General features: G+C 43.5%; 2 protein-coding genes across 3 annotated transcripts in view; one reads left to right on the top strand and one right to left on the bottom strand.

Annotated features, from left to right (window-relative positions):
• Positions 1-2199: 2199 nt before the first annotated feature.
• Positions 2200-10439, top strand: get4 (guided entry of tail-anchored proteins factor 4). Its single transcript, XM_031843518.1, has 9 exons — positions 2200-2372; positions 3278-3356; positions 3895-3976; positions 4536-4685; positions 5577-5715; positions 6049-6189; positions 6523-6598; positions 7102-7174; positions 7824-10439. The coding sequence occupies exons 1-9, from the start codon at positions 2233-2235 to the stop codon at positions 7913-7915; spliced, it is 972 nt and encodes a 323-aa protein (XP_031699378.1). The 5' UTR covers positions 2200-2232; the 3' UTR covers positions 7916-10439.
• Positions 10291-18385, bottom strand: part of vps35l (VPS35 endosomal protein sorting factor like) — a 10301-nt gene continuing 2206 nt past the window's right edge. Inside the window, exons 7-31 of one of the 2 annotated variants that reach the window (XM_031843517.1) lie at positions 18207-18335; positions 17981-18065; positions 17830-17886; positions 17613-17709; positions 17383-17430; positions 17069-17162; positions 16772-16972; positions 16561-16607; positions 15992-16103; positions 15694-15810; positions 15562-15615; positions 15385-15465; positions 15233-15295; positions 15026-15111; positions 14834-14914; positions 14494-14557; positions 13643-13741; positions 13482-13559; positions 13225-13339; positions 12848-12987; positions 12524-12689; positions 12197-12315; positions 11916-12065; positions 11622-11754; positions 10291-11299 (exon numbers count right to left, since the gene is read on the bottom strand). In XM_031843517.1, coding sequence (XP_031699377.1) covers positions 11656-11754; positions 11916-12065; positions 12197-12315; positions 12524-12689; positions 12848-12987; positions 13225-13339; positions 13482-13559; positions 13643-13741; positions 14494-14557; positions 14834-14914; positions 15026-15111; positions 15233-15295; positions 15385-15465; positions 15562-15615; positions 15694-15810; positions 15992-16103; positions 16561-16607; positions 16772-16972; positions 17069-17162; positions 17383-17430; positions 17613-17709; positions 17830-17886; positions 17981-18065; positions 18207-18335 — 2382 coding nt within the window. In that variant the 3' untranslated portion in view covers positions 10291-11299; positions 11622-11655. Of the gene's footprint in view, positions 11300-11582; positions 11755-11915; positions 12066-12196; positions 12316-12523; positions 12690-12847; positions 12988-13224; positions 13340-13481; positions 13560-13642; positions 13742-14493; positions 14558-14833; positions 14915-15025; positions 15112-15232; positions 15296-15384; positions 15466-15561; positions 15616-15693; positions 15811-15991; positions 16104-16560; positions 16608-16771; positions 16973-17068; positions 17163-17382; positions 17431-17612; positions 17710-17829; positions 17887-17980; positions 18066-18206; positions 18336-18385 lie in introns of those variants that run through there. The other variant, XM_031843516.1, reaches the window with a different exon arrangement.

The following is an 18385-nucleotide window of genomic DNA, read 5'->3' as shown; positions in this document are numbered from 1 at the left end:
AGTCCTCTAAAAATATCTAAGACCTGAATAACTGTATGATAGAGAGAGACACAGAGAGGGAGAGAGAGACAGACAGAAAAATAGACAGAGGAGAGAGAGACAGAGTGAGTGAGACAGGCAGACAGACAGTTAGATGGACTGAGTGAGTGGGAGAGAGAGACAGGCAGACAGACAGATAGACTGAGTGAGTGGGAGAGAGAGAGACAGGCAGACAGACAGATGGACTGAGTGAGTGGGAGAGAGAGACAGGCAGACAGACAGTTAGATGGACTGAGTGAGTGGGAGAGAGAGACAGGCAGACAGAGTTAGATGGACTGAGTGAGTGGGAGAGAGAGACAGGCAGACAGACAGTTAGATGGACTGAGTGAGTGGGAGAGAGAGACAGACAGACAGAGAGAGAGAGCCTGCCTGCATGTAGTAACTGGTTGCCATGGTGAGCCACGCACCTGGTGTTAGAGGCAGACTGATTACGAAACGTTGCAGTAATCAGTGATTTTAAAAACCCATGCCTCTTTTTAACAAATTAGCAGGAGTCTGAGTGCCAAAATATGGATACCGTGAGAAAGATAAGACTCTGGCAAACGCGCTGATGTGTTTTTTATGTTTGTGGTGTTAATAATGTGAGCTCCAGAGCAATAGACAAAACTGGTACCGTCTGCGTTCTTTGAGAAATTAGTGGTGAGATTTAACATGGAGTCTAATGGAGCAGTTGGTTGGAGTTCATGTCACTCTGCGGCTCTTTAAGCCAAATGTGTAAGTCCGTTGGATTCCATAGACACTTTACTGCGACCAGCACAACATTTCCAAGCTTTTTGGCCAAAATGGTGTTTCAAGAGTAAAAATTGTGGGAGCTAGAGCAATTTGTTTGTAAAAATCACAGAAGATTTTCAAGCTCCGCTCCACTCTGACAGTTATGCTCTCACTCTGGCTCTTAACGAGCCGTGCAATACACACCCATTATAAAATCTGAAACAGACCCAAAATTTTCCTGAAACTTAATCTGTGACTTCATGAAAACTGTGCTAGCTATCAAAATGTCCCTTTGGCTCAATAAAGTGCAGCGTTTTGTCTACGTTTTAAACTTTGAATCATGTTTCTACGTTAATGTATGGCTAGTCAATATGGGCCCAAAGTTAAGTGTTTTTTTAGCTCTCTTCAAGCCGGAACCCCATTCAAGTGAATGGAGAAATTTTGCTCAGTTTTTGTGGATTTTCGGGAATTTTTGGGAAAACCGCTTAGCAAATCTCTCCAAAAAACAGATAGCACACTATTCCCGATCAGGCGCACGTTTTGATGTATTTTTCACGGCGCTGTTGGCAACACTGTGTGAGGAGAGGCGCGCCAAACTTTAGGATAAATCTTATGATTATTATGATTAAGCCCAATGGATAATATACAGTGTGCTTTGGCACAGGCAGTTTTACTGCCTTGTGCCACAAAGCCACACTAAATAAGGTTGTCTTTGACCTTTTTAATGTTTCCATCATCTGTAATCCTCTGCAAGTACTCTCAAAGAACTCTTAATCTCTTCATGTCTTTATTATAACATCATTCATGGTGCATGACGTGGCCTGGGAGCAGCAGTTTGCTCTGTAACATCACCTATGCCTGTAATTTCTTTGCATTCTTGGATTTGATCAGTCTGTTGTGGGTGCCCCAGCTCTACAAGTGTTACACCGAATCAGTGGAATGATTTAAAATTAAGTAGTTAAACCTTTGACAGTATGCTAAATATATGTATTTCACGGTGTGAATTCAGCTAAAATGGTACGAAATAGTGCGTGTTTTTGACACACTGTCCCTACATGGCAGGTACATATTATTAATAAAACACCTTTGTGATTTTTTTAAGAGCATAAACTGACACGCGGAATAGTGTCGCCTAATTTAACCAATATTTCACCTATATTGAATAATAGGGAATGAATAATGCTTGGCTCGAGGGGGAGACAACTAAAACGCACCTCATCAAGACAGATGATCATGCCCATGACCGGGATCTTTCACTAACCCAAAAAATAATTGTATTTTCCCCAACCCCTTATAACGATGCTGCCTTCAGGGTGCATGGCATGTTGCCGTCACAAGGTTTCATGAACTGTGTGGTTCACGCTCCTCTCAACCAAATAACCGCAACACACCGGCTACGGCAAGCGAGGAGGGTCTGTTTTGTTTATAGCTTTCCGGTTTCCCACTGAAAACACTTGGCTCGAGTGCTGCTGCGGAGCAACAATGTCGGAGCAGGAGTCTCTGAGGTGCTCCAGTGCCAGAAACCGTGGAGGCGTACAGAGGGTTGAAGGAAAACTGCGAGCCAGTGTAGAAAAGGGGGATTATTATGAAGCGCATCAGATGTACAGGACTTTATTTTTTAGGTAAGACTTCGTCTCGTGTTAATATGTGCAGTTGTAGCTGTCATTTGGCTTTGGGGCCTGTCTGTTCCAGATCATTCCACTGTCAACCTTGCTTACACGTCTGTCCGTTTGTGATTGGCTGAATTCACCGCGGACCCACCCACTCATCTTGGTCCGTCGGTTTGTGTGAACACTTGTGCTGTCAATCTATAATCACGTAATGGGACTGCTAACTACTGCTAGGTAGCTTGCTAGCTACGTGTTTAGCAGCACAACTAATGACAGACCTTCTATTACAACAGTCAAAGCACCCGTATTTATGCGTTATCGGAAAAGATACTTCACATGTAACGTTACATTAACAGAATATAGCGGTTAACTGCGTTGTTAACCTAAACGTGTGTTGAAGCTATCCAGCTGTGTTAGCATTTAGCCAGTTAGCCGCATACTGCACCGCCACAATCTGAACTATGATGGCTAACGTTAGACATGTTTTGCCTCCTGCCTAGTATATTTATGTATTTATTGTACTTTATCTGCCTGAAGCATAGTTTAATAAAGCAGATGATTTGTTCTGAATCCAATCCAATTGAAGCTAATCCTCCTCCGTATCAGAGAGCGAGTTTGTTACCCTTCTAACCTCTTCGTCATTGTCTTTCTCATGACTAACGTTGGTAATTACAGTAGTATTTCCTGGAATTCTCTAATACGGGCCAGATGGGGAGTCTAAAAATGCTGCAGCTGAACTGTGGTCTCAAAGAAAGTTATATTCATTGCAACATTCACATTGAAACCATCGTGCATGTATCTTATATTGTAGCCCAATGCAGGGAGGGTCTTGAGTGATGCATAAAAGGCTTGTGTCTATCTTGATAAGCAGCCGGTATCTCGTGTGTAATGCTGCTGACGCTCCTGTCCTTCCTCAGGTACATGTCACAGGCTAAACATGCGGAGGCCAGGGAGCTGATGCACAACGGCGCTCTACTTTTCTTCAGCTACAACCAGGTATAAATGCTGCACGCGATCTCTGCTCGATTAGCTGGCCTGTTATGTCCCATGGCAGGTTTTGCTTTTAAAGTGCCCACATTGTTTATGTACACATAGCAGATAGGGGAACGATAATATTATGGTTTAAAGCAGTATTGTTGATTGACAGTATTTATTTTCTACTTTAGTATAGTTGTAATACCAGAGTAGTATCTATAAGCTTGTGATTCACAAGTGAAACGGCACATGTAAGAATGTAACTTTTGCATGGAGTCCATCTTTGTGTGCAGAATGCTGATGTTGACATCAGATTATTACTGGTCACACTATGAATACACTTTGTTTTTAGAGTAGTAGTGTAATGTAAGCATCCAGACAGAATTCATTGTGCTTGTAAATGAAGCCAGGAATCCGTTAGATGCCAGTTTGCTAGTTGGGTGATGAATTCATGATTGATTAAGCTTATTCTCCCATCCACCAATTGCTTTTGCAAAAATATCCAATTCTTTAGAAATGATGGAATCAAAGATGCACTTAATTGTGTTTTCATCTACAGCAAAACAGTGCAGCAGACCTGTCCATGCTGGTACTGGAGGTGTTGGAGAAATCTGAGACAAAAGTCGAAGATGAAATATTAGGTGAGTGGCAGCCTTAAGCCATTGCCATCGTATTGCTACTGCGCTATTGTTAAACATCCATACAGTACCTTCCAAAGCAAGATCTACACAAATAAGAAGCACATGCATTTAGAATTTTCAAAATTGCCTCTGAAAGATACAATTCAGCTTTTTGTGGAAGTGAATATTGTTTGACAAGACAAATGAAATGTATGAAGATATTCTGTACATTAAAAAATATACATTATTTACAGTGGTATGTCCTGATCAATCAGTACCAGTCTTTTAATACAATGAGGCATTTTTGACAGCTGGCATACCCAGATCGCAGTTGGTGATGGATTGGGCTTTACATACATAGCCAATACAGATCCACTATTGATTGGCCTTGATACTGTTAGAGATGTGCTGGATTTCTTTGGGACAGCTCTAGTCTGTAAAGTGATACCTTTTTCATAAATACTGCAGCATTAAATTGTCAGGATGTTCAGAGAACACCGCCTTTCACACGGAGGGGCATAGAAGGGACATCCTCTGATGCTGTTGGGGTTGTGTGTGTTTGCATATGTGATTGTTGCAGAAAGCCTGGCTAAGCTGTTCAGCCGGATGGACCAGAACTCTCCAGAGAGAGTCGCATTTGTGTCCAGAGCCTTGAAATGGTCCACAGGAGGTCCCGGCAAGTTGGGTCACCCAAAACTACACCAGCTGCTAGCTGTCACCTTGTGGAAAGGTAATTATTTAGTTCATTAAATGTAGAGGATAATAACGCATTGTCATTCTAATTGTGTAGTGTTAGGTTTTTGATTTTGGTATTCATAACAGCTCTGGATTTCAAACAAGCATCAAACACACTAAACCTTTTCGAAAATGCTTCTTATTCAATAAAAAAATACAAACCACCATATTAAAGATTAACGGAATACTCAAAATCAATGCCGTTTAATTAAAGCAAAATACGCGTGTTGCAGCGCTATGCTGTCCATCTCAGCTGACAACGCAGAAACGTCTGGCGGAGTCCTCCCCGGGTCATGTCATGGAGACAAGCCAAGCCAGAGCGTTCGTCGCTGGTGCATGTGTCGGAGCGTAATCCATGGGGGGCTCAGGCCGAAAGGGCCAAGTGGAATCCCCAGCAGGCTGCGTTACACACAGGCACAAAGGGCAATGCCTGGCAGACAGCAGCCTCGAAACAACGCCGTTTAGGGGGTAAGGTCTACACTCCCGCACGCACTGAGGGATGAAGAGACGCTGAGCGCGAACAGAGGTGTCCAGAAGAGGCGTAAAAACGGCGCGTGTGGACTCCTCATGAAGCAATGTTGTTCGAAAAGACGTGCGTTGGAAGCCTCCAAGTGTGACAGAGGAATTGTGCTGCTTTAATGAAGCGACTTTGTGCTGTACGCTAACCGAGAGGTTGAAGTGCTCCTCCGGTCACTGCGTTCCCAGCAGGCCGGAGTAAGAGTGACGAGGCGATTCCCAGCTTCTGTACTAATTCTTCTGTACCGTATACTGTATTCGGTGTGTGCCATGGATGTTTGGCGCCCATAATATTGTTCCCAATGTGCAAGCTGCCAGTTAATATCTTAACATTGTTCTATATTCAATCCTTCAACTGTTGTGACTCCAGAGCAAAACTACAGTGAGTCCCGTTACCACTTCCTACATTCGTCTGACGGTGAGGGCTGTGCACAGATGCTGGTGGAGTATTCGGCGTCACGAGGCTTCCGCAGCGAGGTCGACATGTTTGTGGCGCAGGCCGTCCTACAGTAAGTCAAACGCCAATGTTTGTTTTTGACATCGTCGCAATGTAAAAGTTTAAATGACTTTCCATGTCAGCAAATGTAACTATTTGTTGGATTTAAGGTGTAGTATTCCGACTCTGTACACGCAGCGGAGAGAGTGGTATTGATGCATCCTCCTCAGTATGTTTGTCATATCCGTTGTCTGTCTGCAGTTTCTTTCAAGTGTTTGATCTCTCTGTGTCTCTGGTTTTCTCTCTCGCTCTCTCCATCTTCCGTGTCACATTTTCTTTCCCATCTTCTCCTATTGTCTTTGTCCTCTATTTCTGTCCTTCTCTTCTCTGATCCTCCGCCCTACAGGTTCCTCTGCTTAAAGAACAAAAACGGCGCTTCTGTGGTGTTCAGCACGTACACAGAGAAACACCCGTCCATAGAGAAGGGCCCTCCCTTCGTCCAGCCTCTACTAAACTTTATTTGGTTTCTGCTGCTGGCAGTGGATGGGTAAGTTTGATTTATTGTGTTAACACTCAAGACCCTAGGTATAGATACATTTATGATATATTGTTAATGTAGAATTATGACCTTAATGTCTTGTGATGATGTATTATTCTATCGGATATCTGTACAGACACCTCAGCTAGCATTAGCTGACTTCCTACTGCAGCACTAATCCCATTTGAACAAAGCCAACTATAGACTTCATGTAGTGAGGCTAAAGTATACAACAGTGTCTGAACCACTGCTGAGCTTGTTCTTCCAGTACTTTACTGCAGTAACTTGTTTGAGTGTAATAATGTACAGTATCAGAAAGCCTCCTTCTCTTTGTTTCTTTAGGGGTAAATTAACAGTTTTCACAGTGTTATGTGAGCAATATCAACCTTCCCTGAAGAGGGACCCCATGTATAATGAGGTGAGTGTTAAACATACTGCTTGATGGTCAGCTACTTCCTCCCATGAATCACGCATTAAGTAAAGGGACTTCACCGTGTGTATAATGGTTAAATAATTATGTCTTATATGTGTTGTGATGGAATATTTCAGTTGTACTTCAGTGTGCTGTATATTATTTCTTTAAGTGATATAGATGGGCAAGTCTTTGTTATACCTATATTGTCTTTTGTTTTGGGGTTTAGCTAAATAGCTGTACATTTAAGTAAGTGGGATTGTTTTTACCAGTCGAGGCCGTTCCCTTAATATTGTCAGTCGCGCTTTATCCGTAGTTGTGTATTTGTGCTGCTATTTTATTGTGCATTTTCTGTGGCCTTTAGCCGGCATATGTTCCTCCCTTAGCTGTAGACTAGACGGGGACGTAACAAGATGTAAACATGTCTTCGTCTGTAGTTTTGCAACCTCTCTTATTCACAACCCTGTCTTCCTCTACCTCCTCCTCTGGACAACTTCCTGGCTCCTCAGTATCTCGACAGAATAGGACAAGTTTTCTTTGGTGTTCCACCCAAACAGTCGCCATCATACGGTGGACTGCTAGGTGAGTGAACCAAGACTCTGTACGTTAGAGCAGATTATTTTCACATAAATTACTGATCATCTGTAAGATTAACTACTTTTAGCTCCCTGTATGATCTCATCACTGTTGAATCACACGTTTCAACCCCTCAGGTATCACAGATCAGGTGTGCTGCATTCAATTTATTAAATACACAAACGTATGATGGTTTATTAAAGACATTAAATGATTAGTTTGGGAAATATGTTCATTCGCTGACTTGCTAAACGGTAGATGGAAGATGGACACCACTCATGTCTGTACAGAAAATATGGAGCTAAATATTATCTGGATGAAGCGACTTCCTTTCGTCTTGTTGTCAAGTAGGCAACAAGTGGAGATGTGAGTTTGTAGTGTCGGCTAGCTGGACTGGGGGAACCCTAACTTCCAGTCTTTATGCTAAACTAAGCTAACTGGCTGCTAGCTCAAGCTGTATATATTTCACTACAGACATGAGAGTACTATCAATCTTCTCATATCCGTCTGCAATGCAATGTGTGTAACTAGTCCTTTTCAAATGCTACACATGATATCTAAACAGACTTTTGAAGAAGATCTCTGCACAAAGTGCTGCTGTACAGTGTAAATGATTGTATGCACAGCGTGATGATCACTGTGTCGTGTCCTGCAGGGAACCTGCTGAACAGCCTGATGGGTTCGGGCGAGGACGACGACACGGCTGAAGAAGCCCAGGAGGACAGCAGCCCCATAGAGCTGGACTGAGCCGGCTCCAGGACAAAGAGAACAAACGAACACACACACACACACAAAGGGAGGAAGACCACGCCGCCTCCCTCCTTCACCTCCACAACAAAGGGTTGGGCGATGGCACCGGTCCGTGTTTTCAGAGGCGTGCCGTCTCCAAAAAAATAACCCTTCCCAGTCTTAAAATCAGAGCAAGTATCAGGCTGCCAAAACATCCCTCTGAGCAGTGCCGGGACTGACTGCGCCAAACTGCAACCTCTTCCCGTGTTGCATTATTGTAAGGTTATACTATTGTTTTCTTTGAATCATTACTTTTGTTAGTGTGGGACTCTTGCTCTCTGTGTAGGGTGTATGATTGTTAAACGAGCGATAACAAACTGCCCTCTCCCTGTGGCAACTTGCTCCAAAGAGATGGGGAAGGTTAGAGTCTCCCGATGGAGAGGGTAGAGTCACCAGAACACCGTCTTCATAATGATGACGATGACGTCATTAGAAGATGGTTTAGTCAACTCAACTCGCTACAAGTATTTAACTGTTTTGTTTGCCAGACAGCCGCACGGAGCTCGATCAGAGCCCTGCTGCTGTTGCAGTTTTCAGCAACGTTCTTGTTGAAAGTCTCTTCTTTCGGTAGTAAATTTGAATACTTGTAGTCGATGCCGTCTTACAGTTTCTCATCTCTTTGTCCTTGAGCAGTATGGACAAAAAGACAACAAAGTCACTATCGGAGGTCATCTTGAACCTTGAATCTCAACCAAACAAACCCACAGATCATAGTGGTGGCGGTCATTTCTATTTCAGTGGATTACTGCAGACATAGAGCTGTCTGTATACAGACGTCTAATAGCTCCATTGTAGAGGTCCCACTTTTTACTGTGCACTTACTGAACTGCTGCCGTTTGCATCCCCAAGAGGAATTGTGTGGAAAAAAAAATAAATAATAATCCCATTTTTGGCTTTTTATTATGTTTCTGTTCTTTTACAGTTGCCAAGTCAAACTTTCCAGCAGTGAGGAGTTTAAAGCACCTCCTGTTTGTCGGCGCTGGCTTCCTGTCTGCATTTCGCTGTGAAAAATAAAAAGTCAAAGCGTTCAAGTCTGTAAAGTGATCTTTGAAAATGCAAACGAGTTGGAGTGCATTTCGCTTATGTTACAAAATGCTAATATTTAAACCAGCTGTTTACTGTTTCTGATTTAGTCTTTAGTCGCTTTCTGTTTTTTTTTTTTTTTTTCCCCCCCCTGTGGATCAGTAGCCCCAACATCAGTTCAGCCAGTGCACAATCAGAAGTGTGATTTTTAAACAATAGCTGCTGTTCATCAGCAGCTATTGTCAGCCCAGAACACTCTCGCTCTGCTCGTTCCTCTTCACAGCTTTCTTTTCTCACATATTTCAATCTTCAGCATCTTTTTGTCCTTGTAGGGACATTCGATCAGTCCAGGTCTGGTCAGTTTCAGGATTCAAATTTTAGGTAAAAAGACCTAACTGTGCTCCAGATAATCTTAAAGGGGGGTCACATCCCCCACCCCCCCTTGAAGTCCAATTTAAACTTAATAGTAGGAAAGTCCAGGTTTAGAGTAATGTTTATTTACTTCTGTGTGGGACTGAACACCAAAGTGACCAATACTAAATAAGAAATGATGAAAAAGATAAGTTTGAATATGTAGAGTAAAGCATTTAAATATACAAGATCATTTATTGGTAAAAGTGAACTGATGTTTAGGGAATATTATTCTAGGGTTCCTATATTAATGAGGAAAACAACGTCACTGAAACAAAGGATGAAAAAATTCCATGAATATTAGCTGTTGAATACATAACAGGTTATTTGGGTCCTTTTTAAACTTTTTACTCATTTATTTACATTATTTGTTTCATAAGCTTTAATATTGGCCATTTTGGCATGCTGTACAGAGGGACGGATAGAATGGTGTTGAGTTGTCAATGCACTCTGCTGTGATTACGTCTGTCTAATGTTGAAGATGCAGAGAAAGAGACCAGCGACGTGGCAGTCAAAGGGTTAACGGCAGCAGTCACCAAAGATTGAAGAACTACAAATGCAAATACATATTTAAAGACTCCGCTTTAACAGTATTGTCTCAGTCATGATAAGTCCCATTTCTCCTGATCGGCTCTCCGTTAAATCACAGCGGCCTACCGTCTAAAGGCTCATCCAAGAACAATTGACTTTCAGGTTGCTCAACAGTACACATTTCCCAAGACATCCATCCGTCAAACAATATGACAGAACATGCCCTTCTACTCACATACCAAGAGTTTTATTATTCAGTGTCGATTGTCACATCTTTTTTTTTTTTTTTTTTTTTTTTTTGCCAACCTGAAAATCAGTTTTGTTAGAATTCTCCTTTAATTGTCTGGCAGTAGAAAAAAAAAAAAAAAAGGCCTGTCTGACATTACAGCTGTTTGCTTTTGTTTTTGATAATATTTTTTCGTTTTTACTAAAGGAGTGTTTGCCTTGTCATTCACCTTGATTCACTAATTAAGTAAATAAACTACAACTGAGAAGAGTTTGAGAATGTCTTGAAACATATATTGTCCTGTCCTTTTTTTGTCTGGCTTCATGGTGTGCATAAACAAAGTGCATGGGTTAATAGGATGTAGTATGTTTGAATGTAGGATTAAAGAAAATATACAAAAAAAACAATAAGTTCATAAGATACTTAATAGCAACACATTGGTACGTCAGCTTGTACACAACAAATCAAAAAAGATACATCCATACTGATGTGTTTCAATACATTCACAAATTCAGTTGTATTCTAGTTGTTTAACCTTTAATTAAACCCCTGTTGTAATATTTTTAGGCCAACTGGGAGCTTATTGTTTTATAAGCTATAGTTATAGAATATAACAGGGAAGTTCTGCAACAATTGAAACATGATCCAGATTGGATTTGTCACATGACCAGAATGTGCTTTTGCAAGATGGATAAGTGATGAGTGCATTTGTTATTGAATAAAAATACAGAGTAAAGTAGTTACAATTCAAAATCTTTATCATTTAACTTGTTAATTACTGTGAACCCTGAAGCTATAGACATGTATTGTTCATGTTTGCACAGTTGTTGAGAGAAGTGAATAGAGAGAAGTGAGGCATTCTACTGCAAGAGACACAAAATGAAAGGATAGGTCCATCGGAGACAGAGAAGACATGTTGATGCATCGGGTAGCCGTGTGGACCACGAGGCATTTGCATGTTTTGCATTTAGTTTTAATAGCAGTTCCACTATCTACAACAGTTAGTTTATCTACTGCAGTTCACAGCCATTAACATGGCTGGAAGAGGTTCCATTCTCAGAAGAACACGAAACAGTTAAAGCTACTCTGTTGTGGTGTCATCTGGTAACCTCACAATTAGTCCAGCAGAAGAGATAGGTTCCCATAAGCACCTGTATGGACATAACACAGAACACATTTTAGTCTTATAAGATAATATAATCTACACACACACACATACACATACACACATATATTTAATTGTTCTATAACAGTGTGCAAGTAGTTCCTATTGTTAGGCTTCAAAATGGTATAAACAAGGACTTGTGGCACAAGACCCTCTTTCTGTAACTTCAGTCTACAATTATTGTTTTTATTATATATTGGTCCAAACCAATTGTTTTTTAGTGCTAAAATGCACCAAAAAATCCACAAAGCAAAATACATTCAGGCATGTTTTCTTCTTCTTTGTGCTTCTGGTTATCTTTTATTTACACAAACATTCTGCAGAGGTTGCGGAGGCTGACGTTCAGGTGCAGGACTGAAGGGCCAGCCTCTGGACTGTATCTGACAGGTGGGTCATGTCAGCCTGCTGAGCCTGGTGTTTGATGTACTCAAGGGTTCTGACCTGGAACAGAGAGAGGAGACAGGCTGCATTCACACGAAGCACCGTTCACTGAAATGAATGAGACCGTAATCTGGACCAAGTGCAGAAAACATTCAAAGAGTTCTGGGTGCAGCTGCTTGAGGAATCTGGTGAATGTGTTGGAGGTGTGGGTGTGAACTCACTGAGACTCGAGTCTCACAGTGTCCGTGTTTGTGGCTGAGGTTCCACAGGTTGACGGCCAGCTGGCTCAGCTTGTTGTTCCTCAGGTCCCCATGAGCCAGCAGGACACCGAACAGGGAAAAGGCCATGGCACCTTGACGCCGTGTGCTCTGCTGCAAGAGGGCAAAACGATGGTGGTGTTTTCGTTATTAGATAGAAATCAGCTTCTGAGGAAAATTAAAGTGCAGCATGAGAAAAAAAGAAAACCGTCTTGCTGGTGGCAGTGAGCCGCTTTCTGCCTCACCTCGTCCCGACAGAGGGTCTTCAGATGGTCCAGGATCTGTCCGATCAGAGTCTCACACAGCTTGTTGATCTCCGATAGAAACTTGGGGTCTCCTCCGTAAAGTGTCTCATTGGAGTCGACTGGGACCAGGAACGACGAAAAAGAGAAATTTAGCTGAAAAAACACTCACAGAAAATCCCTCTACAAAACACTACAACTTGCAAAAAAAGTGGAACAGTAACAGTGTTGGTTGATTTGTCTTTTAGTAAAAAAGAAAACAAACACGGGCAGTAATTTGGATTCCACTGTATCTGAGATATTCTAACGACGCTGTGTGTGTACATGTACCTTTAGGGATGGAGTAGAGGTATGTTTCTTGGCTCATGGCAGCCAGCAGGGGCAGAGCGCTGATGTACACCCGCACCTTGGCGTCACTGTTGTCCTCCCAGGTGTAATCCTGCACCATGTTGAGCAAACCGCGGACTAGGTAGAGCACGCCATGCTCCGGATGGTCCTGAAAACACATTCAGACACATGCACATGTTGGGCTGCTGGTTTGGTACTTCATCTTCTTCGACTCACATCAGAACTCCTAACTGAGCTGTTTGTTTCCTTGCTTTGACTTTCCTCATATTTCTCTTCTAAAAAGGCTGAGGAAGGGATTGTGTTTACCGGGACAACCAGCAGCGTAGCCAGGAAGTTGTTGATGAAGTCCAGCAGGAAGCTCTCAGAAGAGCGATGTTTCCCCTCCACGCTGATGGAGCGAGGAACCTCCGGAAGAAGACTGACCGCTGCTTTTAGGAAAGCATCCGCTGGAGGTGCGGAAAGAAGGACGGAGAGAGGGAAAAGAGAGAGGGAGGAGGCAGCAAGGAATGAACGAGGACGGGAGGGAACAATAAAAAAGAAGAGAGAAAATAAAGAAGGAAGAGAGGAAAGGATTGGAGAGGACAAAAAAAAGAACGTGAAGAATTGCTGAAAATTGACCTGAAATTGAATGTGCCCTGAATTCTTACACCTCGTGTAAAATTTGAAAGGAAGCAGCTGCTCACCCTGGGAGAGACACTGATTTGCCAACGCAACCTGACCGGACAGCAAATAAAGGCTGAGACGGCTGAAGATGCTGCTGAGAGACGGGATGGTGATGAAGCTGTAGGCAGCGCACGCCTGGAGGAAAGGGGAACGATAAGAGTCCTTGAGTCAAAGCATCCGACATCTGAAGCCGACGTTACTCGGCCACGGCTGAAATCTCATCCCGTGGGATCTCACGGTGGCCTGCAGTGATCAGATGCCGCGCGTGTCCACTCACCCTGACGAAGGCCGCCGTTTTGCGGGAGTGACTCCCTCTCATCACCCTACTGGTCTCCATCGCCAGCTGGTTCACCGTCTAGGAAACGACAGGGAGAACAATGAGGATGCTGCGTGCGTGTGCATGAATGTTGGAACACGCACACATGGATTTATACTGACGTGAATGAGCTGCACCAGCACCGACTCCAGGTTACAGAAGGTGGCTCGCGCCTCCACACAGAAACTCAACTGCTGCTCGAAGTCTCGACCAAAAGAAACCTGAACACGATGACGGACACACAGACAGAATGTGTGAGTGTCAAGAAGAGAGAAAAGAGTTCTTACAGATTTACTCAAAGATAGTCATGAATTGACTGTTGCATTGGTCAAAAATCACAACATTTTCCAAACATTTAGAGCTCAAAATAAATATTTATCGGTGTAGTTTACTCCTTTACTCCTTTACGCGATATAGCTCCATTAGTTTCTTTTCAAGATTTTTTTTTTTTTTTGGGGGGGTCGGGGGCATTTTCACCTATATTTGACAGACGACAGTGTAGCGATGGGGGCCAGAGAGCGAGGGGGTGTGACATGCAACATTGCAGTTATAAGCGTGCACTGTAACCACTTGGCCACCAAGGTGCTCCATAGAGTTTCATTGTTTTAAAAATATGTTAAATGTGTACTGAGTGACAGGTTTCTTCATTTCCATGAACGTGGGCTTTGTAATTTATTTGATTCAATCCCACGTACACTGTCCTGCTGCCAGGAATATTCACAAGAGCTCCAAATGTGTATTAATCTGCAGCTGAAAATAGTCCCCAACAAATACGCTATTTCCTACTGATTGGGTAACGTTTCCTAAACACTACCACGCCACCAGCGTTTTTAAGGAAATCATTTAACCTCTAAAAAAATAAACCATTTAGTAATGTTACTGTAAGAGTTACTAATGAATAGTTTTGTTGACCGTGAACAACATAACACCGGCCTTACTTCTAAAGCACAGACAAAGGTCTGAGGAGTCTCACCATGCGGATGAAGCCGATGATCAGCAGAGCCAGAGATCTTTTCTCGTCCTCCAGAGTGAGAGCGCTGCAATACAGAGAGCAAACAGCTGACCGAGTGAAGGCTGCTGCCGGGCGGGTCGACAGACGGCAGATGAAATATCTCTCCATGTTTACAATCTACGTTTAAAGAACTGAAACTAAGAAGAAAACAAGGTGTTTAAAATCACTGAAAATAACTAAAATCTAAATTATTATTGAAATAATGACAAAATAACAAATTCCCGAGCCCCTAACAGACAACAGCTACAGAGGTAATTCTAAGTATATCTCTCACACACACACACACACACACACACCCTACTTGACAGAGTCGTGCATGGTCTTGCAGATGTGCAACATGGCGTTTAGGATAACCGGGTCCCTGGTGGGCTCTTCTTGGTGTCTGCAGCAGACGGACACCAATTAGAAGTCCAACATTTGTAATTTTTTTTTTTTTTTGTCACAAAGCAGATAAATCTCATTCATCAAACTCTGTCTCTGAGGTGGCTCTTACCTGATGAAGATCTCCATGATGGATCTACACACCTCTACCCTCACACTGTCCTTCTGGAACATGTCTAGAAACGGCAGGAAGCGCTCCTGGGGAACAGGAAAAATCAGGGGGACATTGTGGAACTGTGGCACGATGAAGGCCGCTTATTTCAGGCCTCCAGAATGCAAACTTGTTGGCGGTGCGTATCTTGAAGAGGCGGTCGCTCACCATGGAGAAGAGGACGGAGAAGTCGTAGAAGTAGGTGAGGATCTTCCTGATCACTGACTGCAGCTGGAGGAGGAACAAGACAAGACAAGAGTCACCACAGAGCACATGGCAGGAGGAGGCAGAATGCTTCCGTTAGCCAATGAGCTGCTAACCTGAGGATAAGCATCCTCAAACGCCCGGTCAGGGGTCATGTGTTTGATGACGTCAGCCAGAACGGTGTTAACCTCACGTTTCTGAGAGCCAAGAGACAAAAAAAAGAATTAAAGAAAAGGTGAACTTTAAGGAACAAAAGGTGTTACAACTCCTCCTCCCTGCGGCGCTTTACTCACGGAGAAGTGTCGGCAGGTGAACTCCACCCAGATCTCGGCACAGTTGACGTAATCCTAAATACAAGAAACAGTCACAGTCATAACCTGAATGTGCACGCCTGTGTGAAAGCAGCATTGTCATTCCTACAGTACCTGGGGGCTGCGGACTTTGGTGACGACCTTCCAGGCTTCATTGAGGATCGTCAGCCTTTCCGATTCTGGGGGGTCGGCACAGGCCAGACTGCGACCCAGAGATCCAAACAACAGATGCTGGAGAGACGACGACAATCAAGCTTCCAATTTATATTCTAAGCACATTTAGACTACTTAAACCCACACCTCATTGGGACAGGAGACTTCAATTTCATAACCTCCCAAGGTTTGCTGTAATATCCCTTCACATATTTACATTTACTGGACCAGCGTATTACACGTGTTCATGCCCTCTGACCTTTGGGAAGCCGGCCTCGTCGCAGTCTTTGATCATCCCGATGAAGTCGGTGGCTCTGGCCGCGACAAACTCTGGCCTGAACGCCCTCATGACTGAATTCAGCAGCAAAGCACTATGGGGGAAACGGGAACACGTTGTAATCTTTGAGGTTAAAGGGACATTTTATTTCACCGAAACCAGAAACTATTGAAACACTCGAGTAAAAGCTGTGTAAAACTTTTGGTGAGTGCATTGTGTTCTTCTTCTGTTAATTAAAACGGATTTTTAAGAACTGGTTCCCAATTGTTTGAATCGTCAAAAAAATAAACGTTATATAAGTTTGAAAAATGTTTTTTTTCCTGTTGATCATCGTACGATATAACGGATCAGAAAGACAAATATAAATCTTCCAATATTTGATTCAATCTGACATGAGGTAGAAAGACTATACACATCAAAATATATATTTCGCTCCTGAGGAGAATGAAGACGTGTACTTCCTGTTCAGAAGCACGTTACCTTTCACCAACAGGAAAGAAGCCTCCCAATGAAATCCACCTCATTATGACAGTGTCTTTAAAAGCACTCACTTGTTCCCCAGCTTCTTGCATCTCTCCATCATCTCCGTTAGCAGAGGCTGACGTGGAAAAACAAACAGCATTAAAAACACACGTGCCTCCGTCTATATAAGGGTTTTGACTGAGCCTGACTTTTCCCACTGAAAACACCGCTATTTTATATCTTTAGGTTTGAAAAAATGAAGCTAAATAAGTTCAAGTAAAACGGTGTGTGACTGCATGCCTCTGGAGCTCTGTAGGCGATGCACTGCAGGATCCAGTTGATGGCGGGCGAATAAAGCGTCAGGTACTCGGGCACCTCCACCCTCTGCAGGACCAGCTGGTTCTGGACGCTCTCACTGCTGATCTGCCGGAAGGCGCCCAGCAGGTCGAAGAAGTTGCGGTTCAGGCTGTCCTTCAGGTGGGGGGCGACTTCCATGCCCACCTGGAGGGAGAGAGCACTGTTACCTCTGGGCCCAGACTGCCGAGGGGGGTGCTCAGAATCAGGAGAGAAAAATTGAAAGACGTGAGCATGTCTCACCCTGCAGAGGTAAGCTCTGGCGTACGCCGCCACCAAGGGGTCTCCGATCCCTCTGATCATCGCCGTCAACCGAGGGAGCGTCTCCTGAATCCCGCTGTGAAGGGTGGAGGGACAGAAAGGGACTACTTTGTTGGTCCGTTGTAACAAATATATCCCCAAATCTTTCAAATCACCATCCAAAGGGTAATTCTGATGGATCAGATACAAATCTAACATTGCTGAACTGAAGAATTGGAGCAAGTAAAGGCAGAATACCAAAAGAACATTGAAGCTAAACGCATTGTGCGTAGATCTGAAAGGGAAAAAAAACAAACCATTTGTTCATGAAGCGGTTGCACTTGAGAATGGCAGCCTCGACGTATCTGTTCGCAGCGGTCAAAGAGTCAAATTTCTACACGAGGTAAGGAGCGTGTCTTTGACGATCGAGGGATGTCACGGAGACAAACGTAAGATGTGGTGTTATGAGAAGATACTCTCTGACAAACTGATATATCAGCAGATTTAAGCTGTGACACACTGCTGCTGATGGGGGGGAAAAGGATACAATCTGGGCAGGAGCTCTCTGATGGACGCGATCTTGAAGAACCAGTTGAGGCACGTCTCCTTGGCCGTGTCGTTCACGTCGTCGACTGTGAATGAGTCTGAGGAGGGAGACAGAGACAGACACGGACAATACATCCATCACCTCAGAAGCTTGAAAAAAAAAAAAAAAAAAAAAAAAAAAGGTTTGACTGGATTTTTCGAGAGTCTTCTCCACGTACCCGGTAGCGGTCGTGGGTCTGAACACATGGTCCAGATTCTGTCGTACACCAGCCGGCCTACAGACAAGTGAGACTGCAGTCAGACAACTAGCAATGTCTTTTTTATTGTTTTCTTTTCTGAACTGAGAGATACGAGGTGTTCTTTACGCACCGAAAGTGTCGAGGATATCAGTAATGAGGACAAACTTGCTGGGGTAGAACTGGATCACGGAGGTGTCGGACAGAAGCTTCGAGCACTTGGAAAACAGATCGCAGATCAGCGTTTATGTTTTTTTTTTTTCTTATATCCAGAGGTGAGAGAGGTGGTTAATGTGACTGAAGGAGCATGAAGGTTTTTCTCTCCATTATTTTTGGTGTGTTTTCAACTGCTGGGTTACCTGGATGACGATCTTCAGGGCTTTGACCTTCTGATCCGAGGCCCAGGCCTCCTTCAGGGACTGGTTCAGCTCCTCGATGCGGTTGGCGTAATCCTGCTGGGAGAGGTTCAGCAGCTCTTTCTGGGAACCCTGCACACACACACACACACACACACACACACACACACACACACACACAC

Source organism: Anarrhichthys ocellatus, unplaced genomic scaffold (assembly GCF_004355925.1).
Source record: "Anarrhichthys ocellatus isolate YVR2014 unplaced genomic scaffold, GSC_Weel_1.0 scaffold4, whole genome shotgun sequence".
Classification (NCBI taxonomy): domain Eukaryota; kingdom Metazoa; phylum Chordata; class Actinopteri; order Perciformes; family Anarhichadidae; genus Anarrhichthys; species Anarrhichthys ocellatus.
The sequence above is the reverse complement of the archived record's forward strand: the minus strand, read 5'-3'. Positions and strand labels throughout refer to the sequence as shown.